Source organism: Neofelis nebulosa, chromosome 13 (genome assembly GCF_028018385.1).
Source record: "Neofelis nebulosa isolate mNeoNeb1 chromosome 13, mNeoNeb1.pri, whole genome shotgun sequence".
NCBI classification, from domain to species: Eukaryota; Metazoa; Chordata; class Mammalia; order Carnivora; family Felidae; genus Neofelis; species Neofelis nebulosa.
In genome coordinates, this window is record NC_080794.1 from 91,588,710 (window position 1) to 91,615,382 (window position 26,673).

The window sequence follows — 26,673 nt, forward strand, 5'->3', positions numbered from 1 at the left end:
GTGAGGCTGTGCTTTCTCCTGGTGTAGTGAGGGTGCAGATGGCCCAGGCCTGCCCCAAGTCTTTGGGCTGGGGTGCCGGGCAGGTGTGGGCATTGTTTTGTGGGTGGTTTGGGGGTACCCCTGGGGTTGAGGTCCCCCAACCTGGGTGGCCCTGGCTGAGGCATGGCCCCAGGACAGCAGAGACCCGAGTGGTAAAGGAGAGGTCTCGAGAGTAACAGGAGCCCCGACGACCAGCTGCCTCATTGGGCCTGATGGCAAACCCCAGGTCCCCAGCCCTCATCCCCGAACTGGTGTTTTTCAAACTTCCCCAGTTGTGAGTCACCCAGGGCGCCATTACCGTGCAAGATTCCTGGGCCTTTGTGACCCACACCCCACCCTGGGAGGTTGGGACTCCAGCCAGTCAGGAATCCCAGCAGGCCTGTCCCCGGGCAGGAGAGCACCCCTGTTCCATCCCAGGCATAGCCCCTGGTCCAGGAGGGAGGCTTGACCACTGGCGACCGGTCCTGGGATGGTTCACTGGGCAAACAAAGATGGACACCTGGTCCGGGCCCTGCTGAGCACGTCCTCCTTGCCTTCAGGGGCCAGAAGGGCCAGGAGCAAGGTGCCCCGTGTGTCATGGGGTGGCAGGGTCTGCGGCTGGCAGGCAGCTGCACCCAGGGGACCTGGCCAGCATGGAGGTGATGAGGGGGTGTGGACTGCGGGAGCCCTCAGATGGCTTAGACAAGGGTGTGGTCAGCTGAGCTTTACTGGGATGATGCTGGTGGTCTGGGACTCGGGGGCCAGATGTGACAGCCTTGCCCCATGGCTTGTCCCCAAGACCCTGGGTCTACCCATGGGGGCAGGGCGGCCTCCCATGTAGACAAGGGGTCACTCTGGTGTCCAGGCTGTGACTTCCCCTGCCAACCTGTTTTTCACAAGTCCCTGAGCAGAAGTGGACCCGGAGGCCTCCACACCCTAGAGGCCTGGCAAGGCCACCCTACCTTCCCTGTGCCAGCCTGCTCCTGACCCTCCCTCGGGGCTAGGCCCTGCAACTCCCTGTGTGCAGGGCTGCAGAGGAGACAGACTGCTGCACGTGTCCTAAACCAATGTGTAGAGTCGTGGGGGGAGGGGGGAGGGAGGTGGGGGGCAGGAGCCTGGCCGCAGGGTGGGCCTCACCATCGGGACTCAGGCCTGTCCTGGGGCTGCAGGCTCCTCGGATGGACCCCTGGGGTGTTTCTGTTCCACAAGCCACGTTTTCTCACCTCTCTACTGGACACCAGGGTAGCCTCTCCCTGTGCGAGGTTGAGGAAGGAAAGGCCAGGGCAAACGTGGACCTGGCTGGGGTCGGAGGCCACTGTCAGGTTCCACAGATGCTTGGATCCCGAGTCGGTAGAGCGGAGAGGCCGCAGGGGAGGCCGGGAGCTCTGGCAGGCGGCCGGGCCGTCTCCTCCTGGCCACGGGCCAGCTCGGGCCCGGCTGCTCTGGGGGTTTGCTGAGCTGGTTGCATGGGTGAGACCTCAGGGAGGGCGGGTGAGCCGAGGCCCGGCCGCTGGTGTTTTGCCAAGGACTGCAGGCTAGGCTGCTTCTCTCTGGGCCCGGTGTCCATGCCAGATGGCCGTGCCTTCGTCTCGGCAGAGTGGGGACACTCGGGGGAAAAACTGCTTTGCTTTTGGGTCTCACCCCCATCAGAGTCTCCTGGGCTCCTCACCTCGGTGTCCCCCACCTTTCCTTTGCCCTTCCCCCAACTCCCCGAGGACGCTGTGCTGAGGTTTCGTTTGGGGGTCCCCAGTTTCCTGCATGGAGACCTTTGTCAGTCCGGCCCTCCAGGCCCCAGCTCTGCACTGTGAGTCACCCCAGTCCCAGGGCCCCTCCTCACACACATCTACCCCATCCTTGGGTAGGCAACCGGTGGGTCCAGCAAGGACAGTAAAGGGCGGGACAGCGGGGCTCCCAGCCCTCTCGCCTGCTGAGGCCCTGCGGTGCCACCTGGGGGGGCACTGCCAGGCTGGCCGGGGCCACCATCCCTGGGCACGTGCCAATGTCAGCACAGCCTGGCCTCACCGAGGGGCTGGGCCCCGTAGGCAAACCACAGGCTGTGGTGTTGCCACGCCTCGTGCCCTCTGGTCCAGTTGAGGTCACCCCGCTGGAGACAGGGTGCTGAGATCCTTCGAGAACGGCTTGTGTCTCTGTACTTGGAGGCAGTGGAGCTGAGACGTGAGCCCAGACCGCTACTGTCACCAGGCCCGCTGGGTGCCCTGGCCTCCCTCAGCCGCCTCGCCATTGGCGAATCGGGCAGGGGGACGCTGTGTACCTCGCGGGGCTTGGTGCCCAGGCGCCTGCTGCCCAGGGAGCGAGCCCCTCACTGGCTGCTGTTTACCCTCCGGCAGCTGTGGGTGTGGCCGAGGCTGGAAGGAAGCGGCCGCCTGCGGAGTCACGGGGCCGCGGGGTCAGCCGGCCCGAGTGCCGATCCACAAGGCCGCAGCTGACATCTGGGAGCCCGCCGCACCCCCGAGGCTGTGGCCCCCACGCAGGGCAGGTGCAGGCGTGTTGCCTGGGCTCTGGGTCCTCTGTGAAGCTGTGTCTGACCTCCCAGGGCAGGGAGGGGTCACTCAGGAGCCATAGAGCACGTGCACCGGTCTCTGTGACTGTCGTAAACACGCAGGGACTTCTGAGGGGTGTGTCATAAACGGTGAGGGGGGGAACCTCCCTGGAGCACAGCTTCGGGGCCTCGGGGGTAGGGCGACAACCCCCTCTCCGCCCCAGCTGTCCCCAGCCTGCCCCCCTGGCGGGGGGAGGTGGCCAAAGGCACTGTCAGCCCACAGGGTCCCGCAGAGGAGGCTTCTAGAGGGAAGACGGGTTCCGGGGGAGGGAAAGGACCTGCCCCGGGGGGTTGCTCTTGGGGTGCCCTGGACCCCGGCTGGCAGGAGGGGTTCTGCACCCCCACAGGCAGGCTGGTAGGGGCACAGGCGTGGGACAGGGTGGGGCAGAGGGAAGGAGAGCCTGGGGGGGTATGGGCTGGTTCCGAGTGGGGTGAAGGCAGAGAAGCCTGGGAGGGGAGTGGGAAATGTGGATGAATCCCCATGGTCTGGTCACGGTCTGAGTGCCTGTAAAGGGGGGCAGGAAGTGGGCTTTGGGGGGCCTTGGGAACAACACTCCAGGTCCCAGGGGTGTGGATCCTGTCTGCTGTGCGGCCTCTCCTGGTCTGTGGGACCCCTTGGTCTGTGGATGTGCCTACAGGTTTCCCTCTCAGGTTCTGGAACCTTCACTGTGGCCCTTATTTCGTGCCCACAGGTGGCAGTTGGGTGCCCACTCAGCATAGGGGCTGGTCTCCCCGGTGACCTCCTGGTCATCCTGGAGTTCCCACTGGGGCTAAGGCTGTCCCTTGAGGGGCCCCTGGGGACTTTTTGCGTGTCTTGATGTCATCGTCTGTCAGGTCACCACGGCTGTGGGGGGTGGGGACCTCCTGCCTTCCCCGTTCTCCTTGCCAACACCCCTTTCATTTGAGGCCTCTACATGGGCGCCATGGGTTCCATGGAGAGGATCCCAGCACCCCTAACAGCAAGAGGCAGTGAGCACGCTGGCCCAGAAGCTCAGGGTGAATGTGTGTGCACCTGTGTGTGTGCGTGTGTGTGTGTGTGTGTGTGTCTTGGTGTGAGTACATGTGTTTAGCGCTCAGAGTTTCTGCTTTGTTCTAAATGTTCTATGTTCTATGAGGCTTATTGAAAGGAAAGAACCAGGTGCTGATTCCGGTGTGGGGTCCAGTCCCCACTCTGATGCCTGAGGACTCAGGGTGAGGTTTGGCCTGCTGGCCACGACTGTGGGTGGGGTGGGGGCAGCTTTGGGCCGGGCCTTGTCTCCCACACCTGGACCCCAGCAGACTTCCCCGAGAGGGCTGCACAGTAGCTATTCTGGGCCTGGCGCCTGTCCTCTGTCCTGGCTACTCAGCAGTGGGGGGGTGGGGAGCGGGGAGCAGGAAGGCAGCCAAGGGTAGTCCGAGCACCAGCACGAGCACGCGTGGCTGGGCGTCAGTAAACCCTGACTTACAGAAACTGGAGGTGGCTCTTGGGGCTGTGAGGTCCGTGTGCCCGGTGCCGGGGTGCGGCACCCATTTTCCCGGTGGGGACACGACCCCGGGGCCCCCCGTTCCCCAGGAGTCCCGGCCCATCCTAGCGTGCGAGTCCTCTAGTGCAGGTGACCAGCACTGGGGAGCAGACTCTGGTATCGCTGTTGGTCAGCAGGGATGCGTGGCCTGTGGCTACAGGGGCCGCAGCACATGTGGTCCGGGGGGATGGCCTGGCCGTCCCGGGCCACTGGGCACACGAAGAGCCACACGCCCAGAAGAGGACGGAGATGGGTGGCGGGGCTCACCGTGGCTGCTCCCCCCTCCCCCAGAGCAGAATCCCACCTCGGAGGGAGCCAGGTGCCCCCCTGCGGCCCGTGGCTGGGTGCTCCCTCCCAGGCTGGCCTTACAGCTCCCCCCACCGCTCTCCCTTGCTCACAGTTACAGGTTACAGTTTGGCTGTCTGGCCACACAGAGGGCAGGAGCAGTCTCCTTGGGGCCCGTGGCCACGGTCCTGTGTCTATGGACTCTCTGGTCATGAGGAGATGAATGTGAACCCCCTGCCCCCACACACGAAGACTTCAGTGTCAGGGGATGGCCGCACGGAGACAGGAGCTTGATAAGAAAGGAAAACCGTGGTTTCGGGGCTTTTACCACGACCTTGCACGAAAACGGGGCAGTGTTCACACGGTGGGTGTGCCGCCATATTGTTAACTCATCGACCTCGAGACCGAGGACCTTGGGGAGGCGATGTCCCCGCGGGCCACTGCGCCTGGGCCAGTCCCGCAGCCCTCTGCGGCCGGCTCCCATGTGGCCTGTGCCCGCTCCCGGCCGGTCCGCGGCACTCGGGGGCCAAGCTGGAGGCGGTGATGTCCTGTGCGGTGGGCCCTCTTAGCTGGCCTCGATTCTTCTGGAGAACAGCAAGTGGAGAAACCATTTGGAAATAGAAAAGGCAGAGCGTTCATTTGTCGCTTCTACTTCGGTTAGGTTCGTAGTGGACGGTGAGCACAGAAGTGCCGTGTTTCCCTTAACTTGGCGGAAGAAGTCTGTTTTTGTGCGTAAAAAGTAACAGGTTTTGGCCAAAGGGCCTCGCAGGTGACATCACATTTGTTTAGAAGTTACACATACCTACGCGGCCTTGTTTTTCACTGTTTGGAACGGTGAGTGTCTTCTTGCTGCCCCGGGCGTCGCTGGTGAGTTAGTACGGCCTCCCAACATTCCCAGCACGGGGTCCGGGGGGACGGAGCACTGACCACTGACTTCAACAACGAAACGCCCCAAGGTGCCCAGACGTCTGAATGGAGGCTGCCTGGCCCGACGCTTCCCGGGGAGGGGGCAGGACTGTGGCTGCGGAGCCCTGTGGGTGCCGCTGTGCCATTGGCCTTGGCCGTGCGTCCTCGTGGGAGGGGTCCTCCTGCCCTCTCGTGTTCCCTTCCCATGGGTCTCGTGGCCCTGTTGACACTGCCTGGCCCACTCTCCTTCCTGGAGCTGGAGGGCCTGTGGGAGGGCCTGGGGGTGCCCGGCAGGAGGGGTGGTCCTTCCAGGCTACGGTGGCCAGGGGTGGTGTGGGTGTCACACTCACCCGAGGGCCGTGGAGACAGCTGAGACCGACTCAGCATTTGGGAGGGAGCCATCTCACTCCCAGACCCAAAGCTCTGGTTCGGTGGCTGACTTCTGTCCCCTGTGGGCCGTGGAGGCCATTGCTGCCCCCACACACGGCCGGCGCCTGGGACCCGGCTCCTATGGGCTGCCCTGAGCCCTGTAGGGAGCATGCTTGGGGTCTTCCCTTGGGAGGAGGGAGAAGGTGGACAAGGCCCGTGAAGAGCAGCCGGCCTGCTCAGGCCATGTCACAGAACCAGAGACCCTGTTCTCAGGCTCCCAGGGCCCCCATGCCTACACCGGGGCCCTGGGAAGTCTCCATCTGCCCGAATTCCCCTTGTTACCGTGAACCAAGGTGTGGACGTCGGGCCCTGAGGACCCGAGAGCTGGCCGCCGTGCTGGTCACGAGACTTGGTGGAGCACGTGCCTCCCCTGAAATGTCCCACGTGGTGGACACGTGGGGGCGTGTGCCTCCCCAGGTGCTCCGGGCCCCACGGGCCGGGGCCAGGTGCAGCAGTGTCCTCCCGTCCTGACTCTCCCCTCTGTCTCCCCTCTGCCAGGTCCGGCCTGTTTGGCCTGCCCCTGTCGGCCCCGCTGCCTCAGCCCGAGGACCCCCCAGTCAACGGCTGCCACGGCCCGGCCCCCGCGGAGCAGGACGGAGAGGCAATGCAGCTGGGGACAGTCCCTCCACCGCCTCCCGACGGGGACCAGCCCCCCGAGACTGCAGACCCCAAGCCACCGCTCGTGCCCCCGTTCCCACCGTATTTCGAAGGCGCCCCCTTCCCTCCCCCGCTCTGGCTAAGAAGCACCTACCGGCAGTGGGTGCCGCAGCCGCCCCCCCGGACCATCAAGAGGACACGCCGGCGTCTGTCCCGCAACCGTGACCCGGGTCGGCTGGCCCTGAGCCCCATCCGCCTGCGGCCGCGCCAAGTACTCTGTGAGAAGTGCAAGAGCACGCTGAGCCCCCCCGAGGCCAGCCCCGGCCCCCCGGGTGCCCCGAGGCCGCGCAGGAGGGTGGGCAGCGGCCCTGGCTTTGACAGCGAGCCCCGCAAGCCGGAGGACCCGGCCGGCGGTGGCGACCCCGCGGCCACCACGAGGAGGAGCAAGAGGGAGAAGCGAGAGGAGGACAAGGCCCGGGTGCCACGGAGCCCGGCCATCAAGATCTCCTACAGCACGCCCCAGGGCACGGGCGAGGTCGTCGAGATCCCCTCCCGCGTGCACGGGTCCCTCGAGCCCTTCTGCCCCTCCCAGGCCCTGCACGGTGGTGGCCAGGACCCCAGCGGGCCCAGCGCCTCCATCCCCAAGCTGAAGCTGACGCGCCCCGGGCCCCCTGGCGCCGGCCTGCCGCCCCCCAAGATCCGCCTGAAGCCCCACCGCCCGGGGGCCGGGGAGCGGGAGCCCGTCTACAGAGCCGAGCTGGTGGAGGCGCTCAACGGCCACGGGCGAGGCCCCCGGGCCAGCTCACCCTCTCTCCTGGGCCACGGCTCCGCGGGCCGTGGGCCGGTGGACTCGTCTTCCGGAAGTTCTGGCGAGGATGATGACTTCAAGCGGTGTCCCCAGGGTAAACCCCAGCAGGACGGCCTGGCGTTCCTCGCCGCCTGCCCTAGGAGGGGGACGGACTGTGCCGGTGAATCTGTGTGGAGCAGCGACAGCCTGGACGAGTCCAAATCGTGCAGCTCAGAAGTGCCGTCACCGGACACGTGTGACCTGTCCGGCGACGGTACGTCTGTGAGGTCCTCGTCCGGGGCCGCGAGGCAGACGGTCCCGCCCCTGACAGTCAGGCTGCACACACAGAGCGTCTCCAAGTGCGTGACTGAGGACGGAAGGACCGTGGCCGTAGGGGACATCGTGTGGGGTAAGATTCATGGTTTTCCTTGGTGGCCAGCGCGTGTCCTTGACATCAGTCTTAGCCAGAAGGAGGACGGGGAGCCTTCCTGGCAAGAAGCCAAAGTCTCGTGGTTTGGTTCTCCGACTACGTCATTCTTGTCTACTTCAAAACTCTCCCCTTTCTCTGAGTTTTTCAAACTGAGATTTAACCGTAAGAAGAAGGGGATGTACCGGAAAGCCATAACGGAGGCCGCCAATGCCGCGCAGCATGTGGCCCCGGAAATAAGGGAGGTCTTAACCCAGTTTGAGACGTAAGCTGCCCGACCAGGTGAGCGCGCGCAGGGCTGCTCCTGTGCCCCTCCCGCTGCTCTGCTGGGAAGCCTCCACCCTCTGGCTGGCAGTTGGCAGAGAGGCCTGCTTAATGGCAGCGGCACCCTGCTTTGCGGTTCTCGGAAGAGAGGCTTTCCGAGTCGAGTCGTGGGGGATCGTCAGCCACCGTGCGGAGAACAGGGCTGGTTGGTGTTTTGCGGCCATTTTTCCAAGTGCCGCGAAAGATCTCCGTCCCCTTTTATTTGCGTCCTGGAGAAGGCGCAGGTGTTGGGGGGGAGCTTCCTCTCGGCCACTCACTCTGAGGGGTCACTCCCTCTTCTCTCCCCACGCTGGGGCCGCAGCCCCTCCCTCCTGTCCCCAGTGGGTCCTGACTTGGCTGGCTGCCCTCAGATGCCACTCGCGTGGCCTTAGCCCCCACCCCCCATTCCCGCGGGCGCGTGGTTCCCAGACCTGTGTCGGTCAGGTGCTCCGGGGTCTGTCCCTGGGCCGGTGTCCTACCCTCTGTCTCCCCTCCAGGAGAACTCTATAGGGCCTCCCACCCCAGGTCTTAGAAGGAGACCCCATGGGCCTGGGGTGTCACCAGGCAGCATGTGGGGTGGTCACCATGTGGGGTGTCAGGAAACGGCCGAGGGGCAGAGGCTGCCCGCCGTGAACTTCCCGGGGGGCCCAGGATGCAGGGAGGGGCTGGGTGTGTTCCCATCAGAGGGCGTCGGCTCTGGGGCCTGAGCAGCAGGGTGTGTCCAGCGGTCACTGGCCCCCGTGGTGGCCCCCCAGGGCCCACTCCCCTCCCTGTCCTTCCCCACGGCAGGAGGCGGGTCCCGTGCAGGCTGCCTGCATTGGACCCGAGGGCGTGTGGTGGGGCCCCCCTGTGGAGGTCAGGCCATGGCCCTCTCCGGGCCCCTTAGCCTAAGGCTCAAGCCCACAGAAGCAGAGAGAGGGGAGGCGGGTGTCAGAGGGGCACTCCTCCACCCCAGGGGGGCCTCTGCCTCCGTTTCTGTGACCTCTAGCTGACCTTGTCTGGTCTGGTCCACCTGCCTGTCTGCCTGTCTGGTGCCAGTTTCCCAGCTTGGGCCTTCAGGCCTCAGCCGGGCCGGCCGACGTGTGGTTGGGAAGGGGTTTGTGAGGCACCTGGCTTGGTCCCTCACTGCTGCGCCACGTGTCTGGGGGGGGGGGGGTCCTAGGATTGAGGAAGCAATGGTGAGGGGTGCACCTGGGCAGGGTCACAGCCAGGACTCCCGAAGCCTTGTCCCCACCTTTTCCTCCACCTGCTTCCTGCATCGAGCCTGGTCACTGCCTCTGAAAGACTCCCAGGGGTCCAGACACAAACCTGTCCTCCCCCGAAGCAGGCACAGCCCTGTGACCTCTGGGTCTTTGTGATGGGGCGTGGGCGCCCTGTGTGTCAGGGGGAGTCTGGAGAAAGGTCAGGTGCTCTGGGCATCTCCCCGCTCTGGGTGTGTCCTGTGGGCCCCGGGACCGTCTGCGCCCTCTGCTGCCCCCTTACCCGACCTCTCTGCTCACCAGGCCCCTCCTGCCCTTGGCCTGGTCTGGGGCCAGGGTGGAAGCTGGGCACCTCCCCCGTGCTGTCAGCGAGGATGTGGTGAGCAGTCAGTCCTCGAAACCGACCTTTAGATCCTTGGTCACAGTGGGCAGTTCCTAGGGCCGTGAGCCCACCCCGGGGAGGGGGGGGTGGGTATGGGGGGGTGGCAGTGTGGCCTGGTGGGCAGGGAGCCCCTGGCTGGGGTGGTTCAGGGCTGGCTCTGTTTACCAGGAAGCAGAGGGAAGAATCTTGCCAGACAGGTTTGCCTGCTGTAGGGGCCCCCGTGCCCACAGCCCGGCCTCCTCCCCGCCCCCTTCCCCCTCCCTCCCGGCCTCCCTCTCCTCTCTGTGTTTCTCTCCCTCTCTCTGTTTCTGTCTCTGAGCATCTCTCTGTCTCTGTCCCTCTGGCTTCGGGGACTGTGCCCATGCTGTCCCCAGCGGTGCGTGGGGCTCTGGGAGCGAGGGATGCTGGATCTTGTCGGCACCAGAGCACAAAGTGGTCTTGCCCGAGTGACTCTTTAGTTTTGTTGGATGAGGGTGGAAGGCTGCCGTGAGGTCCACGCCAGGCAGGAGGCTAACGGTGCTGGTGAGCGGGAGTCTCCCGTCCACAAGATTGCTTTCGAGTGTCAGTGGTGCTGTTTGGGCACCAGGCCCTCTGGCTTGCTCCCCCAGGGGGAAGCCGGGAACTGCCTTCGCCTCGCACGGGAGCGGCATGGTCGCTGGCACCTGGGCACGCCTGGGAGGAGGCCGGCACGGTCCTGCCGCTGGGGCAGGGGTTGCTGGGGATGGTTGTCCTTCAGGCCGCGTCCACCGGCTGCCGAGGCCCAGCCCGACTGGCCCTGCTACCACCCCCTGAGGCACTTGCCGAGAGCCCCTCGGCCCCGGGGGAGAATCTGTGCTGCTGACCAGTGCTCGTCAGGAGGAAAGCAGCACACACCGTGAGGGCAGCTCCCTCCTGGGGCCACCTGGTCCCGAGACTCCTCTGTCCCACTTTGCAGGGCGGCAGGAGGCTCAGCTGAGAGGGGGGTGTCCACAGGGACATTCTGGGGAAGCCCCGAGCCATCCTGGGACTCGGTGGCCAGGGCACTGGTGAGAGCCCAGCCCGGGGCGGGCTCCAGCGACAGGGCACAGTGGTCCTCAGCAGGCACTGACCTCCAGGGACAGACATGGGGCCACCTCGCAGGGCCCTGGCTGCTCGCTTGCTGCTCTGGCCCCGAAGGCTAGCATCTCTGAGCTTCATTTTCCTCATCTGTCTCGGAGTGACCGTAGCACCTGCCACGTGGGCCGGGTGGTGAGGGAAGGGTGCCCAGGGGGTCTGGTAATGACCTGTTGGCAGTCGCCTTTCTGGCCCCTCCCACGTCCCCTCCCCCAGGTTGCCACAGGCTGCATCCCTGGGGTGGGGACGGGGTTGTGCTCCTGGCTGGATGGGGCGGGTGTCCCCCTCCTGACTGTGACGCTCCAGGGGCTCCACGGGTCACAGGGCGAGGCCTTTTGGGAGCTGACTGGTCAGGCCTGGCCTGCAGGCAGGCAGCGGTGCCTGACAGGTGAGGGTAACTGCTCCCGAGGGTGGCATCCCGCCCACGGAGGGCTGAGTGCCCCTCCAGATGGGGGTCAGAGGGTGCACAGCGTCAAGGAGGGCCTCCCTTGTGAGTCACGTTCCCCAGACTTGTGCGTAATCACGTGCAGGAAGGTGCTGAGAAGGGGCAAGGGCCCCACAGCAGAGTGCCTGGTGAGGAAGCTGACCTGGACTAGGTATCCAGGGAGGCTGCCTGGAAGAGGCGACATATGACTGAGAACGGAACGGTGAGCTAATCGTGAGCTAATAGGGCGAGTGCCTGTGGTGGTAGGAATCTTGCACTTTCCAGGGTGGGGCAGGAGGCACACAGCTTGGGGAGGCCAGCGCTGCAGCCTTGTCCTGAGAGCAGAGGGTGCCTTGGGGGCATGTTAGGCAGAGGGGTGAGTGGCCCCATTCTGACTGGAAAGACCCCTGGCTGTGGGGTCAGGGGTGGGGAGGTGGACAGGAGGGGAGGGGACAGAGCAGGGAGCGGGGATCTGAGGCCGGAAGAGACCAGCCAGGGATGCTGGTTGTCGGCTCCCGGAACTTGGGGACCACGGTGGCCAGTGTCTGAGTGCCCGAGTCTCGGCTGGCAGGCCAGCACTCAGAGCAATGTTGGACCTGGGGTCGTGGATCCGTGGAATGATCTAGGCCCCACGGGATGGCTGCTGGAGGGGAGGAAGCTTTGGTGCAGCGGAGAGGCAGAGCAAGGTTACGGGGTGTGAGGCCTGGCGGGGGCCCGGAGATGGGGACTGGGCAGGGAGGTGGATGGCACAGATGGGATGGGGCCTCGTCCAGCCTGCTGGCCCCACACGGGGAGAGGGTCGACGGTCATTAGGAGCGTGCCCCGCGGGGCCCAGAGCTATGGGGACAGGAGACCTGGGTCCCGGGGGCCCTGAGAGCACCCTCTGTGCAGCACTCGGAGCCCAGGGACCCTACTGGGCAGAGCCGGGTGGGGGACGGGCTGTTGGCAGTGTTCCGCTGAGGCGTGGGCCAGGCTCCGCGGTACCTGCAGGGGGTGGGGGGGTGGGGACAGAATGCCGCGCGGGGTCCCTCCCTGCTTCTAGGGCCAGTGGGACACTCCCAGGCTGCATGTGAGCTGGAGGGGCCCCAGCGCGCCCCTTTCTGCCTGAGCCGCCAGAGTGTTGGAAGGCAGGGAGCTTTCCAAGGTCACAGAGCAGCCCCCTCGAGGGGCCAGGAACTGGGTTTCCGCTTCACTGAGCGAACGGCGTCTGGAGGGTTAGCTGCAGCCACGGTCCCGAACGACCACATGCGGGGCCACCGGAAAGAACAGAAATTTATTCTCCTGGCTCTGGAGGCCAGAACCCCAAACTGCAGGCGTCTGCAAGGCCCTGCTCCCTCCGGAGGCCCCAGGGGAGGATCCTTCCAGCTCCTGGGGGCTCCCAGAGTCCCTGGGCTGGTGACCGCACCGGTCACATGGCCTCTCCTGCTCCTCAGTGTCCAGTTTCCCCCTGCCCCCCTCCTGCAAGGACCCCAGGGCAGCCGCGCGAGAAAGCCAGCGTTTCCTCATCAGAGCCCTTAATGTGGTCACACCGCAGCACCTTCCCTGCAGAGGGTGACAGTCCCCTTCCAGGGGTGGGGCCTGAAGTCCTCGGGGCCCCAGTTGCCCAGTGTCCCCTCTCATCTGGTCAGCAGATGTTAGGGGCCTGTGCGTCCACTCAGCTTGGTTCCCCCAGCCTCGTCCTTGACAGGCCAGCTGGGCTCAGGGACGGGTCAGCGGGTGGTGAAGGGGACTGGAGCCTGACGGGGTTGTGTGGTGCTGTTCCGGAAGGATCCACCGCCCCCCCCCCCCCCCCCCCAGGGAGGCTGTGCCTGTGGGCGGTGGGTCCTTCAGGCTGGAAGTCTGCGTACATGTGCTGTGTGCTGGGCCGGCTGGGGCAGAAGCATCCGGACCCCGTGTCCAGGGTTTCACTTTCCTTGTCTGTCGTGCCTTCGAGAGCAGGGTGCTTGAGCTGCGAGCCCCAAACCGACTTTTCTCTTTTCCCAGCTGTAAATAAAAAGGTGCTTCCGCGTCTGGAGATGGGTTTTCAGCTGACTTCCTGCACTGCTTTCAGGGAACACAGGTTCTCCGCGAAGGTTACAATTATTTTGTTCCCGGAGGAAACTAAGGCCTGTAATTCTGAGAATTCTGAGCTTGCTGTGGGCGCGCAGGCCCTGTCCGACCTCCCCCCTGCCAGGGCCGTCCTCTCCGCTTCTTCTGGGCAGTGCCCTGAGTGCAGGGTGGCCAGGCAGGGTGCAGGTAGGCGGGGCGGGAGCAGGGGCAAGGCTGTGCTGGAGACTCACGTGTTGGCAGCAGGTACCTGGAGCAAGGGGGCTTCTCCTGACTTCGGGGAGGGGCTGCCTGTACCCCCAGGGAGAGCACGCATCGCTCTGGATGTCATTGCTTCCGTGCCCCTGCCCCCCCCCCCACACCCGCTCTGAATATTCACCTCTGGCTCCACGCAGCTTCAGCACCCCTGGACCCGGCACCTGCCCTGGGGTCAGAGGTCCAGGGGTGCTCGGGGAAGGGCCCACATTCTGCACACGTGTGCCGTGGGACTCGAGCAGCACCACCTCCACCAGGGCCCCATCTTCTTCAGAATCACTGTCCAGGTCTTTCCTTAGCAACCCTCAGTGACGCCCTGGGCATCCCGTAACCTTTGGATGCAGTCTTGCAGGACAGATCGGCTCCCAGCACTCTGCAGAGTGCCCAGGGAACTTTCACAGCACACAACCTCGTGGGACATACTCACTCCCGTCAATCTGTGCAATGATTGCCCTTTTGGGGCTTCTGTCACTCCGTCCCCAAGGGCTATCCCGGCAGGTTAGCTCAGCGGCTCCCAAGCCGTGGCCATGCTTTGTACACAACCCAGGATTCCGGCTCCTTTCCCGCCCACACCTGGGGCTGGCCGTTCCCCAAGGGGTCCTGTGTCCTCTGGAGGGAGGGGCAGCTGGTGATCCCTCCCCCGTGGTTTCCAAGCAGAAATTCCAAGCAGGAATTTCTTTAGAAGAGAAATCGACTTTGAAACTGATTTTTCTTTTCTTTTTCTTAAATTTTAATGTTTATTTATTTTTGAGAGAGAGAGAGACAGACAGACAGACCATGAGTGGGGAAGGGAGAGAGAGAGAGGGAGACACAGAGTCCACAGCAGGCTCCAGGCTCTGAGCTGTCAGCACAGAGCCCGACGCAGGGCTCGAACTCATGAACCGTGAGGTCGTGACCTGAGCTGAAGTTGGACACTTCACCGACTGAGCCCCCCAGGCGCCCCACCACTGATTTTTCTAATCCAGAATTTTTACTTCTTGGTTGTTTGGTTTGCATTTCTGTTCTCTTATGCAGAAAATCTTGCTTGTTAATGAAATTCACATGGAGTTGACTTTTGAACAACGCGGGCTTGACCTGCACAGGTCCACTTGTACACGGACTTTTTTCCGATTAATACACAGCAGTGTATGAATGTTTGTAAATGTAAAATTTTCTCTTCCTTCGGTTTTCTTAATATAACGTTTGCTTTCCTCTGGCCGGCTTTGTTGTAAGAATACAGCATATAATACATACAAAATATGTGTTAACTATGTTGCTGGCGAGGCTTCCAATTAACAATAGTTTTGGGGGAGTCAAAGTTTCACATGGATTTTTGACTGTGCCGGGGTGCTCCCAATCCCTATTTAGGGGTCAACGGTATTAATTTTCTATGTAAAAGTTAATGTGTATGTACAATTAGTCAAATATTAAATATATGTAAACCATATATTTGGCATGTAACATACCAGCTGTGTAATATATGTGGAATACTGCTACTGGGTGATCAGTGGGGATACTCCAAGGTTTCCTTAAGGATCTTAGTGTCCTTGGGGTGGGGGCTATGTGTCAAGTTCCTCTTTCCAAGTCATCGAGACGGTTTCTTTCTTTGTGGTTGTTACGACCTACAGTTAGGGTTATTTATTTCATTTTACGTTCCATTTGTAGTTATTCCTGTGTGTTTTGTAATTACGTGCTCATGGACGTGACAAGGGTCCCACGTCAAATCGGTGCAACCAGTCCCATCTGGAGACGTCTGGCTCCGCCCTGGCGCCCCCAGTGTTGGCTGATCTTCCTGAGTTTGCGACATAAGCGGGCACAGATATGGAGCCCCCTCTCCCCGCTTGGGCGTAAGCAGCGTCCACACCCCCCAGGTGCCCCACTATGCCTCCGACCCGCACCAACCAGATGCTGGTGGCCGTGTGCAGAGACCATGTCCCCATCCTGGCAGAGTCCCCAGGCCCACCGGCACCCTTGTGCCTTTCTAAGCCACGTCAAGATGGGGGTGTGGGCGGGGGGTGTGAACACGTAACCAGGCAGGAAGGTCCTTCAGGCCTTGGGGGATCCGAGACTATGACTGGACCCAGTAGTGGGGCTGCAGGTGTAGGGCAGACAGGCCCCCTGAGAACCCCCAGGTTCTCCCCATGCCCTGCCCCTGGCACCGTGTGGCAAAGCCACAGCGGCTGCCTCGCACCATGCCTGCTGGTCATTCCCTCTTTCTCAAGGCTGTTGGTCCGCGTCCCCCTCTTGGAGAAACTCTCCCAGAGCCCCCTGTGCACAGCTGTGCCTGACAGGCCCCCAGCTCGGCATGGTCACCCTGCACCCTTATTTCCATCAGGGCCCCTTTGACAAGCCACCCCTCCATTCTGTGCTGCCCTATGTGGGCTCCGCCTCAGGTAAGTAAGTTCTTGTAAGTTCAGACCCTCGCAGCAGGGGCCCGTGGCACCGGGGAACGGGGCTGTGGCACCCCATCCCACACCTGGGGACGCTGGCTCGCGGGAGGCAGCTGGGGTTCACCCCCAGCCGGGCCCTCCACTGCACAACCAGTACCCTTGGCCCCGCCTAGGCCTTGGGGAGAACTGGTTGCCTGATGTGCCCACCAGCCCACAGCACCCCGGGCAAGAGAAGGTGCTTCCCAGCTGGAGGGGTAGCTGGAGTGGGGGAAGCCGCCCGGGAAGAGGATCTGGGGCAGGTGGGCAGGTTGGCATCTGCCCCGGGGCATCTCTGGAATAAGAACCCTGAGCTGGAGGCTCCCACGTCCACGTGGACAGATCACGTGTAGCCCGGGCGCTCCTGGGGATTCTGGACACCTCGACCTCAGCCCCGGGCCCTCCCCCCCAGACAGAGGGGGAGTACTGGGAGCGGGGCGCCTGGGCCTCCGGACCAGAGGGTTTGGGCCACGCATCAACTTCCAAATATCCTGGGGAAACTCCTTCAAACCACAGTGGTGCAGCCCTCCATCCTGGAGGAGCCGGCATTTCTGATACCCACATTCCTGGGGGGAGTCCACTTCCGGTGGGCGTGACTGACCCTGATTCTGAAGGCCTCCTGCCAGCGCGTCTGAATTTCCCAGAGGAAATAGCACTTCAGTGGCCTTGGGATCCCCACACCTGGGCCGGGGTCTCTGTGGTGCTGCAGGAACCATGGGGACCAAGCAAGTGGCTTCGGGCCCAGTTCTGTAGAGGAGGGTGCACGGGGGCCACAGCCAAGGCCACACAGGTCTCCGCAGGGTTGAGGGGGTGGCCGCGCTTGGCCAAGAGCCAAAGTCAAATGGCAGAGCTCTGTGTGTGTGTGTGTGTGTGGCCCATGGAAGGCCGTGTGCTGTGGGGCTCTTGGGGCTGGAGCGGGGTCACAGACCCAGGATGTGAGCTTAGGTGGCCACTGTGTGGCAGGCACTTCTGAGGGACTGGGCCGTGGGGGGCAGGGGGGAGGGGTTGGTGGGGGTCTGCATGGGGGCGTTCTGCACACACCATCAGGATGGTGGACATCCGCGATGCCCGGCCAGTGGCTGCCTCTCTTGCTTTGTTTTGTGACGCCTGGTGGTTCCCCCTTCTGCGTGTGGCTGCTGGCTGATGTCACCGTGTTCAGAAGGCTTGTGGTTTGGGGAGACGGGCCTTCTTAGTTCTGGTCTTACGTGTTGGGAGCAGCAGCTCTGGTCGCCGTCACGGGACGTGGGACGCTGCCCAGCACCCGCCATGCTGCCCACCCTCCGCCCACACAGCCCAGGCCCTGTAGGGAGAGGGGAGCCCTCCTGGTCACCCCCATCTTCTCGACAAGCCCCAGCTGTGGACCCAGTCACTAGGGCACCAGCGACTCGGGCGGGCAGAGCGGCCTCGGCTGACCTTAACCATGCGGCCCGTGGTGGTGACCTCGGGGCCCCGTGGGGGACACTCCTGATGGGGGACAAGCTCTTGGGAGGTCAGCCCGGACCAGTGAGGGGCAGACAGGGGGGAAGGGGGAGGGGATGTCCGGGCACTTGCATGGTGGAGGTGGAGGCAGGGCCCTGCCCAGAGACCCCGGAGCCTGGGGTGGGGGTGAGGGGAGGCGGGGCAGCCGTGCTGGGCATTTGGGTGTCTTCCTGCCTAGGAAGCCCCTGGAAGAACAAACTTTTCTGTGCAGCTGTGGCCGCCAGCAGCAGCCAGTGTAGTGATCTCGCCTTTCCCATTGTTTCCCGCATTTTCCAGGGGGGCGGGTGAGAGGTACAGCAGGAGCTGGGGTGCTCTGGGGGGTCCCCCAGAACATCCCTGCATGACAAGGGACGGGTTCTGGGCCTGTTGGGCTGGGAGGAAGGAAGTGACCCGGCAGGGGTCCCGCACATTCTGAGGGGGGTTTCCTGGCTGCTGGGTATGAGGAGGGTGCAGGGGGCTCCCCCTTCTTCCCCAGATTTCTCAAAACACCTGCTCTTCCCATGGAGCCCGGCCAAGCCGGAGCGGCGGTGGGTGAGGGCACTAGGACAGACCCGTGACCACCCTGTTTGTCTTGTCGGGAGGGGGCCTCCTTGAAGGCCCCGTGTGGTGCACGAGACAGAAAGGGGCGAAAGGGGCGGGCTGGCCGCCACCTCTGGAGACTGTGGTGCGTTTTTCTAACGAGGATCAGGGCTGATGGATGTTTAACGACATCTCCAAAGGTCATGCTGCTGACGGAGAGGGGCTTGGGCAGGTTTAATTATCTCCCGGGGTGGTGTGGTTCTCGCAGCGAAGCGTGCTTGCCTTTGATGTGAGCCCCCAAAGCATTCAACGGAAAGGGGCAGCCCGTGCGCCGATTCCCGGGTGGTGCTGACCCCTCGTCCCCCAGCAGCTCCCGCTGTGACCGGCCGTGACCTCCCCGGAGCCCCCATGCCCCTCCTCACCGTGTCTGCTGGGCCACTCAGCAACCTGATCATGGAGGTGTGGCTGCCCAAACCCCTGTCCAGGGTGGGCTATTGGTCCCCTGTGCGGACGCCTGCAGAGGAGCTCAGCCTGGGTGGTTACAGCTGCTTCCCGGGCAGGGACAGATGAAAAGGCAGAAAGAAAACGGTTCTGGGGGGAATGGGTTTGTGCAACAGGCCGAGATCTGGCCAGTGTTTCTCCCTAAGGGACTGTTCATCTTGTTTGGGATTTGCGTGCTCAGCGGTGCAGGACCTGGGACCCCACCTCGTCTGCCCAGAGCGCGCAGCGGCTGTGGGGGGGCGGGCAGAGCCCCATCCAGCTCCCGCATCCATGGAGAGTGGCTGTCACCCTCGTCCAGCTTCCCTGAGACACGCCCCAGGCAGAGCTCACTGGGATCAGCACGCTTCCCGTGACACAGTGACTTTGAGTCATGTTCTTCTGAGAGACATTTTCTTGGGGACCCTGAGTCAGGGCCTCTCTCTGGCCAGGGAAGGGACTGCCACCCCAGGTCAGAAACCCCTGCCCCTTGAGTGTATGTTGCTCAGGCCTCCTCCCTGACGGGCCAGGGAACTGTGGAGCCCTCTGGAGCAGCCTTCCCTGCAGGGAGTGTGGTTGGGGCCGGGGTTGGGTGTTCAGGCCTGGACTTGGGGGGAGACTGTTTCCAGCAGAGGGCCTGGCATCTCGGGGCACCTCGCTCCTGGGGCTCAGCCTGACGTCCGTCCAGCTGCACTGTGGTGGAGTCTACGACCAGGGAGGCCTAGGGCCCCATGGGGTCCCCTTCTCAGGCCTTTTAGAGTCAGGGCTCCCCCTTGGGGACACCTCGATTCCAGGTGTCTGTCCTCCAGGACAGAGAGGGGGTAACTGTGGTTTGGAGTCACCCGGTCTGGGGTGCTTTGTTCTGGTCACCCTGGGATGTGGGTTTGCGTCCTGGCCTCGAGGCTTGGGTGAGTGACCTTGGACAGGGTCGGGAGCCTGAGCCCCTGTCTACAAGGCAGGGGTGGTGATGGTCCCTCAGCCCTAAGCACCAGGGCCGTGGTCATCTCCACCCTCACACCCCCCATCCCCTCTCTGCACCCACCGCCCCTCCTGTCCCCCCGGGGGGCTGCTGGCCACCCCCAGAGCCCTGTGTCAGGGCCAACATGGGTCTGGTTTGCTGCAGCCACTGAGAGAGCTTCTCTGCCGGTCACCGGAATCCGGCCATTTTGGACAGAGGAGGAAGGGCCGTCCCCTGCCCCCCGCCCAGCCGGGCCACTCACGGGGGGGGGGGGGGGGATTGTTGCTGTCAGCCCTTCTGCCCCAGGGTCTTTCCTGGGCCCCTCGGGAACCTGACACCGGGTTGGGACCTGGATGGTCAGTGCGCCTGAGCCTCGGTGATGTCGCAGGGAGGGGCCACCAACCACGGACACCTGTCACCAGGGCAGCAGCCTTGTGTTGGAAGGTCTGGGAGGTCAGTGTCTTGTCCCCTCCACCCAGCCCCCGACCTGGGGCCAGCCGCGTCCTCCGGGGGGGTGGGGGGGTTTGCCTTGGGCTTAAGCTCCTCCCAGCCACCTGCTTGCACCACCTCTGTGCCCCTCTAGGGCACGGGTGGGTCCTGGGGCCTCCAGGCCAGCCCCCCAGGGCCGGTGTGGTGTGGACGGGGCTGACCTGGGCACACGTGTCCACACGCGCGTGCGCACACACACACACAGTTATTTGGCTGAGTCCAGATTCAGTGCTGGTGTTAGACGTCGCAGCCCATCCGTGCAGATACGCGTGAGTAAATTTCATTTTTGTTCAGCTCTATTCTCTGCAGAGTTGAATTTGCCTCATTCTTTGGCTGCTTAGTTTTTATGTTCTTCTCACTTATTTGTCCCCAGCTAAGAGAGATCAAACCCGTCAGGGCCTTCAGACGGCGACGATCACTGTGTGATGTGTGAACAGGCTTTGCCACCACACACGGGCCTAACGTGTCCCGGCTTTGGTGTTTCTTAGGATTGTGTGGGCTCCTGGGCCGTGGCGCCCCTCCCCTGCCACGATACGTCGGGTGCCCTGAGCTGTGTGTCTGTCTCTGTTTCTCTGTCTCTCTTTCTCCCCCCACCCCTTTCTTTCTCTGTCTCTGTCTCTCTCTCTCTCCCCCTCCCCCCCCCCCCCCCCATCTCTCTCACACACACGCAGGGCCTCTCCGCGTGGCGGCCGAGCCTTCTCCCAGCGTGGCGGTCTCAGGGTAATCTGGGCCTTGTCACGGCATCTCCATCTGGGGGTCTGAGGCAGGACCCTGGCAGCATCGCTTCCGCTTGTTTGGTCCGAGCGCATCGAGGGGGGGGTGGGTGGGGGAGCCCGGCCCCTCCTGGTGGGAGAGCAGCCGTCTGCGCCCTGTGGGCTCTCCTGGCCGGGCCGGACTGTCTCCTGTCTGCTGGACGCCAGCTCCCCTCGCCCTCCAGGACCTCCTGTGACCGTGTGGCCCTGCAGACCTGCCATGTGTCCCTCCACCCCCTGACTAAAGTGCAGAGAACACATTGCCCCCGGTCACCAGACTCGGGCCAGCTCCCTTCTGGCAGGCGTGGCTGCTGTCCCCGTGCGGGGCCGGGAGCCGGGGCCGAGGTGCCCGTCCATCCCTCCGGCCGGGCCTGCTCAGGGAGACCTGGGAAAGGTTTTCTTATTCAAGGGTCTGTCCCCTCAGCCCCAGGGGGCTCCCCCACACCAAGAGGGTGTGTCCCTCCAGAGGGTGTAGGTCACACATTCTGACGGTGACACACTGGGGTCCCTCTGAGCTGTGAGCCCCAAGCCATGTGCACAACCATTTTAGCTCCCCAGTCCCCCTGGCCATGAGGGGCCAGAAGGATCTAGTGTCTCATGGGGAGCCCCGTGGTGTGGGCTCTTGAGCCGTCAAGTGTCCTGCACCTTTTTCTGGGAAATCCTGGGGCCCTGGGAGGTGGGATGGACACGAGTGGGACAGGGGCCACCCAGGAGGTTCAGCGGGCACAATGTGGCACCAGGGAGGCGAGATTCCTGGGGTGGTGAGGGCCAGTGGGAGCTGGGGGGGTCCTTGCGGGTCCCTGGCGAGACAGAGTCTGAGCGGGTGCTCTGGACTGGTGGTCGGACCTCCAAGGGGCCTGTCCCCCAGCACTTGACCCCGAGGTAACCTCTTTCCCTCTCTGCTTCCCTCAAGGTCACCGACGGTGAGGGCACGGCTGTTCTGGAGCTTCTGACTTTGGGGGTGCCCTCCGCATCACCTGTTCCGTCTGAGGGGCCCCGTGTGCCTTCTGGCCAGCTGCCTGCAGAAATGCGCCAGGCCCACGGTGGCCAGCCTGCTGGGGGGTCCCCAGAGGGGAGCAGGTGTGTGTGGGGAGGAGGACAGCCCCCAGGAGCACCGCGGCTCCTCCCTGCTGAACGTCTTTATTCCCCCGACTCAGGCTTTAGCTCCTGTGGTTTGTGAAGTTCCAGGAGCCCACGACGCCCTTCCTGCTGCTGCCTCGCCCACTGGGGCACCTAGCAGGGGCGAGGCCTGCCACCCCGCGTCCAGGTCCTGGGCCAGGCCCCCTCAGGCCCGCAGGCTTCCAGAAACCAGCTTGCACGTGTGGGGCGCTTCCTCCCCAAGCCCTCGGCGCGGGGTCTCTGTGCACTTGAGAACCCGGAACCTGCCCGGCCTCCCCCATGATCCTCCCAAAGCTGGGGGCCCGCGGGTGCCCTGGCGGTGAGGGCCTGGGGAGGGGAGCCACTCTGGGAATGCGGGAGACTTCCAAAGGAAAACAGCTTGGCCTGTTGTTTGTAGGAGCTGCTCCTGTCTCCTTTCTGTCACTTTAAAGACCAAAAAGAAAAAGAAAGAAACAGAAAACGAGTTCTGCTCCTTCTTTATTTAAGCACGAAAGAGAACGAAGGGAGGTCTGTGTCGAAGCCGCACCGGGTGCAGCGTTTCCGTGTGGTCCCGTGTGTCGCGTGCGGGTGGCCCCTGGAGCTGTGCTGGCCCCCAGGGTCCACAGCTGGAAGACTCGCCAGTCCGCCAGGGCAGGGCGAGCTTTGGAGGAAGGAGGGACCGTGCTCTCTTCCCCTCCCCTCCTGTCCTGCTCCGCGGGCCCTGCGCTCACAGCTGCCCTAAGGCCCTCCCCCCCCCCCCCCCCCCCCCGGTCTCGTGCCAGGGGCTGCCATGCCCACTCTGAGGGGAGAAGCGGCTTCTGTACGGTGCCGCCTGGATTTGGGGACAGCACCAAGGCAGAGAGAGGGCGTTCTTGGAAAGCTAGGCACGGCTCCTTGGAGAAGCACATCACAAACGGAGACGGGGACTCAGGGCCCCGGAGCCGGACAGCCACAGGCAGACCACTAACCGCCCGGCCAGGGCTCCCAGCCCCATGCTCCCAGGTCACAGCAGCATGAGGATGGCCACCGGGGTGTGGGGGTTTGCGTCCAGGCGTCCCATCCCGACCACCATCGCAGGAGACAGAGACCGGCCCTGCCCCAGAGCTGTCCCTGGGCTGTCCTGGGTCAGTGCCCTCCTCCCAGCTGGGATGCCTGGCCCCAAGATAGCTCTCAGACTGCGGCTCCCCGGTCCCTTAGCAGCCCTGTCTCCGGGCGGATGCTACCTAGTCCTGCTCAGGGCCCTCTCCCGCCATTGGCTTGGGGTCCCCTCACATGACCAGCAGCCCGCTGGCTCAGTGCCCCTCAGGCAGCCCTTGCTGAAGCCCCCAGGCCCGTCCGGCAGGAGGGTCTGGATGAGAGCCGGCCTCAGCTCCCCCTCCGCACCCCCACCCAGCTGGGGTGCACCGGCCCCTGGGCATGCAGGGACAGACAGCGCATCTAATTAAAAGGGAAGGCAGCTTTTTTTTTTTTTTAAGTCTTTGTGACTGTTTCTTTAAGCGGCAAATTAATCGTGTTTTCTTCTCAGTTTGATTTCGTGGTACCCACGGCAAGCCCGTCCATGATAGTCCGTCATTCTTCCCAAGAACTGGGAGGCAGGGCCCACACCCAGCGCTGGCCCCGAACCTGGGTAGGTGGCTGGTCCCTGACGACATCTGGGTGCCCTGGTGACTCAGGTGCTCTGCTCCTTCCCTCCACCCGCCCCCACCGTGCCCCTGATGGATGGGGCCAGCACAAGGGCAGCAGGAAGCAGTGGGCTTGGGGTGGGGGTGGGGGTGGGGGTGGGGGTGGGGAGAGGTGCTGGGTGCTGGTTGGGAAAATGGAGGAGGAGGAAGGCTCGTGCCAGCTTGGAAGGGGCTGGGGAGGAGGTCGTCTCGACAGAGGGACCCCCCCCCCCCACCTCGAGCATGGCCCTGGCAGGAGGGGCCAGCTTGCTCAGTGTGATGAGGTCCTGGGTGTAAATGGGGTGTGGAGTATGCGAGGCCGGGCTGGAGGGACATCCGGGAGCCCAGAGGGAGCAGTCCCGGGCCCTTCCAGCTCTGGGCCCTGCCTCCCATGGACCCCCTGCAGGAGCTGCTCTGCTCTGAGAACAGGGCTGTCTGGGCATGCCCCCCATGGACAGAGCCTATCCCTTTAGCTCTCAAAGAGACTGGGGGCAGGGTACAGGGGGAATGTGGCTCCAGGAGCCAGCCAGGCCCAGCCTGGTGCGTCCTGGGCCTGGATGCCCCCCCGGGGGAGGCTCATTCAGCCTCCAGCCCCACAGGCCCCTTCCCGCACCCAGCCTGGACTCGGGAGAAGGAGCCAGCCCACCCCCCACCCCACCCCAGTCACCAGGGTCCTTGCTTCCCCCAGGGCCGGTCGATGGTCATTGACCCCCGGCCAGCTGGCATTGCTTTTGATGTCCGAGGCCTGGGGAGGACAGGAGGGTGACAGGTGGTGAACTTCCGGGTCTGTTTTCTGTCACGTGCCCCATCCCAGCCTATGCCCTGCTCCTCCAAGGGATGGGGTCTCAGTGCCCCCCACCAGGCTGCAGCATGAGGGCAGGGGCTGACAGAGGTGGGGACGGGCGGGGGCGGGGGAGGCTGGCAGGGGGCGGGGCTTACAGGGATGGGGCGGGGACAGGGCGGGGAGCGGGCGGGCTGACGGGGATGAAGACCCAGGCAGGGGGCAGGGACGGGGAGAAGGGAGGGTGAGGGGGTGCGAGGGGGGCGGGCGGGGGATTGACAGGGGGCGGGGCTGACAGGGCCGGGGCTGACAGGGATGGGGACGGGGCAGGGAGGCGGGCAGGGGGCGGGGTTGACGGGCGGGGCGGGGGCGGGCGGGGGATTGACCGGGTGCGGGGCTGACGGGCGAGGCTGACAGGGATGGGTTCCAGGCAGGGACAGGGGGGCGGGGTTGACGGGCGGGGACGGACGGGGGCGGGGACGGGGGCGGGAGGGGGGGGGCTCCGAGGATGCGGTGGAGGTGGGCCTAGGGGCTGGAGGGGCGTCCTCGGGGATGGAAGGGTCCCCGGATGGAGGAGGGAGAGCAGAGTTTCTGACCCGCTTCCACTTGGCCTCCTATTCGGGTCCCCTGCCACAGAACCCCCTCTGCATTCCCATAGCAACCTGGGGTGCCACCCCATTGTTCAGTTGGGGGACCCAGGCCTGGAGAGGGCACGGCTTGGCCAGGGTGTTACCGGAGGCGCTTGGAACCCGAGGTTTATGCCCATCCTGCCGCCTGCCAGGGGGGCCGACCACTCTCGGGCCCTCAGACCCCACGGGCTCTGTGAACTAGCCGTTGGGGGCGCACCGGGGCCTGGGCCTGGAGAGGCCTGGGCTTCATGATGGGGGCAGGGCGCTGTGCCACACACGTGGTGGGTGTTGGGCTGGGGCCCTAGGCCCCACAACTGCGCTTCTGCTCCCCAGGAAAGCACAGGAACCCACCACGTGCCTCCTGCTCTTGGGGGCAGTGGGGGTGGGGGCAGAGCAAACACAGGGCCCTCACTGGCGCTGAGGGGCTTTGCCTCGCGGGTCGGGTCGCCGCAGGCGCCCACATCTTCCAGCTGATTTCTGATCCTGTCAGTCGGATTTAAGGGCCCCAAAGCCCTGGACACTCGGGGTCCTGCAGAAGTGGCTCCCCCACCCCCCACCCCACCATGCCTTCCCTTTGCTGCAAGAGTTCTTTTTCTCTAATTATGAAATAACCACTGTTGGTGGTAGAAAATCAGTAAAATTAAAGCAGAAAATAAGAACCTACCGTCTCCCCCACCTTCCCTGCCCGGTGGGCCTTCTGCACATTTGTCCCCAGGTGGTCCTTCTGGGCCCCGGGTCCGCTCAGGAACACAGTCCCGGGGCCTGCCTCCCTTCCTGCCCCACCTGTAAGGACAGCAGTCCTTCCTGATGCCAGACTTGGCTTCCTTACCTTAGAGATCAGACATCAGTTCGTAAGGCCCTTGGGCCTCTGGCAGGGCAGCCAGCACCCTTGACCCTGTGTCCCAGACCCTTTTACAGACTGGCTGGACATCACTGACCACATGAGGGAGGCAGGGCTGTGGGGCTCCCCTCCATCCCCAGTGTGGCTTAGGGCAGAGGCCCAGGGCCCCAAATCTGGGAGCACAGCTCAGGGAACCTGAAGAAGGGTCTGGGATCAGTGTCCCCATTTGAAGACAAGGATTCGGAGGCTGAGGCCTCCTGGGGGGAGGGGGCCGTCAGTCGGCTTGGGCTGTTATGACAACGTACCATGGACCTGGGTTTCTCACGGACTGGAGGCTGGCGGTCCAAGGTCAAGGTGCCTCACGGTGTTTGGTAAGCGTCCCTTGTTGGTCCACAGACGGCCACCTTCTTCTGTGTGGTTGAGAGAGAGGAGAAAATGAGCCTGGTATCTTTTCTTACACTCTTCTTACGCTGACCCTACTGGGGGGCCACCCTCACAGACACATCTAAATGTAACCGCCTCCCAGGCTCCTCTCCAAAAAAACAAAAACAAAAACAAAAACAAAAAACCCAGCCCGCTGGGGGTTAAGCTTCAACATAGGGATTTTGGGGGCCCAAACATCCAGTCCTTATCAGGGCAGGGGTGTCCACATGCAGAGTGCATCCTGGACCAGTGGGTGTGAGTTGGGCCTCGGGACAGCTAGGAAAGCTGACAGGAGCAGAGGTGGGGAGGCAAACACGGGCCCACCCAAGGGGCTCTGGGCGGGGCGAAGGTGGGCCCAGGAGGGAGGCCTGAAGAAAGGGGAAGGGGCCATAGATAGGTGTGGGCAGCACGGGGGGTTCGGGGAACATGTGGGGAGAGCCCGAACCCCTCGCGGTGGGAGTGGCACTCCATGGGCTGCAGATCCCACGGGGAGGAGGCCCACGGCTGGGCTACCTGGTCCTGCACCGGGTCTGTGTAGGAGGAGACTGTCCCTCCCCCACAAAGAGGAGGGCTGGGGGCACACAGCTGAGGCCTGCTTCGGCATGGTCACTGAGGCCCTGCCCAAACCACCGGCTCCCACCTGCTCCCTCCCACCACCCGTGGGTCCCGCTGGGGACAGTGCCCAGGATCGGCACCCACGGGGCAGCCGGAAGGGGAGATTTTAGGGCCAGCTGCTGTGATGTTGTCCCAGTCCTCAGGTCCCTAATCTGGATGCAGTTTGAAGCATGGAGCTCCTAATGGCTATTTGTCGCAGAGACAACGGTCTCGATGATTCGTTTGAGCAATTGGCTGTGTGTTATCAGCGTAGGTAGGGTTTGCAACAGAGACAAGCATGTGGGTCCTGGAAGCGCCTCAGACCACCTGCCCCCGCCCTCTGGGGAGACGGGAA

General features: G+C 63.9%; 2 protein-coding genes across 7 annotated transcripts in view; both read left to right on the forward strand.

Moving 5' to 3' along the window:
* PWWP2B (PWWP domain containing 2B) overlaps positions 1–26,673 on the forward strand; it is a 41,787-nt gene that overhangs the window by 3,966 nt on the left and 11,148 nt on the right. For 2 of the 6 annotated variants that reach the window (XM_058698203.1, XM_058698200.1), the window contains exons 2-3: positions 6,199–7,793; positions 21,205–21,873. In XM_058698203.1, the coding sequence (XP_058554186.1) occupies positions 6,305–7,780 (1,476 nt within the window). In that variant the 5' untranslated portion in view covers positions 6,199–6,304 and the 3' untranslated portion in view covers positions 7,781–7,793; positions 21,205–21,873. Of the gene's footprint in view, positions 1–1,131; positions 1,823–6,198; positions 7,794–21,204; positions 21,874–26,673 lie in introns of those variants that run through there. The other 4 variants (XR_009252780.1, XM_058698199.1, XM_058698202.1 and 1 more) reach the window with 4 other exon arrangements.
* On the forward strand, positions 9,376–21,873 carry LOC131493609 (uncharacterized). The gene is made up of 2 exons (XM_058698204.1): positions 9,376–15,038; positions 15,527–21,873. Exon 1 carries the CDS (start codon positions 12,324–12,326, stop codon positions 13,326–13,328), a length of 1,005 nt encoding a protein of 334 aa, XP_058554187.1. The 5' UTR covers positions 9,376–12,323; the 3' UTR covers positions 13,329–15,038; positions 15,527–21,873.

What these genes read in the sequence shown, in the direction of transcription:
- LOC131493609 (XM_058698204.1), top strand. Translation starts at nt 12,324, where the DNA reads ATGGCCTCTCCTGCTCCTCAGTGTCCAGTTTCCCCCTGCCCCCCTCCT.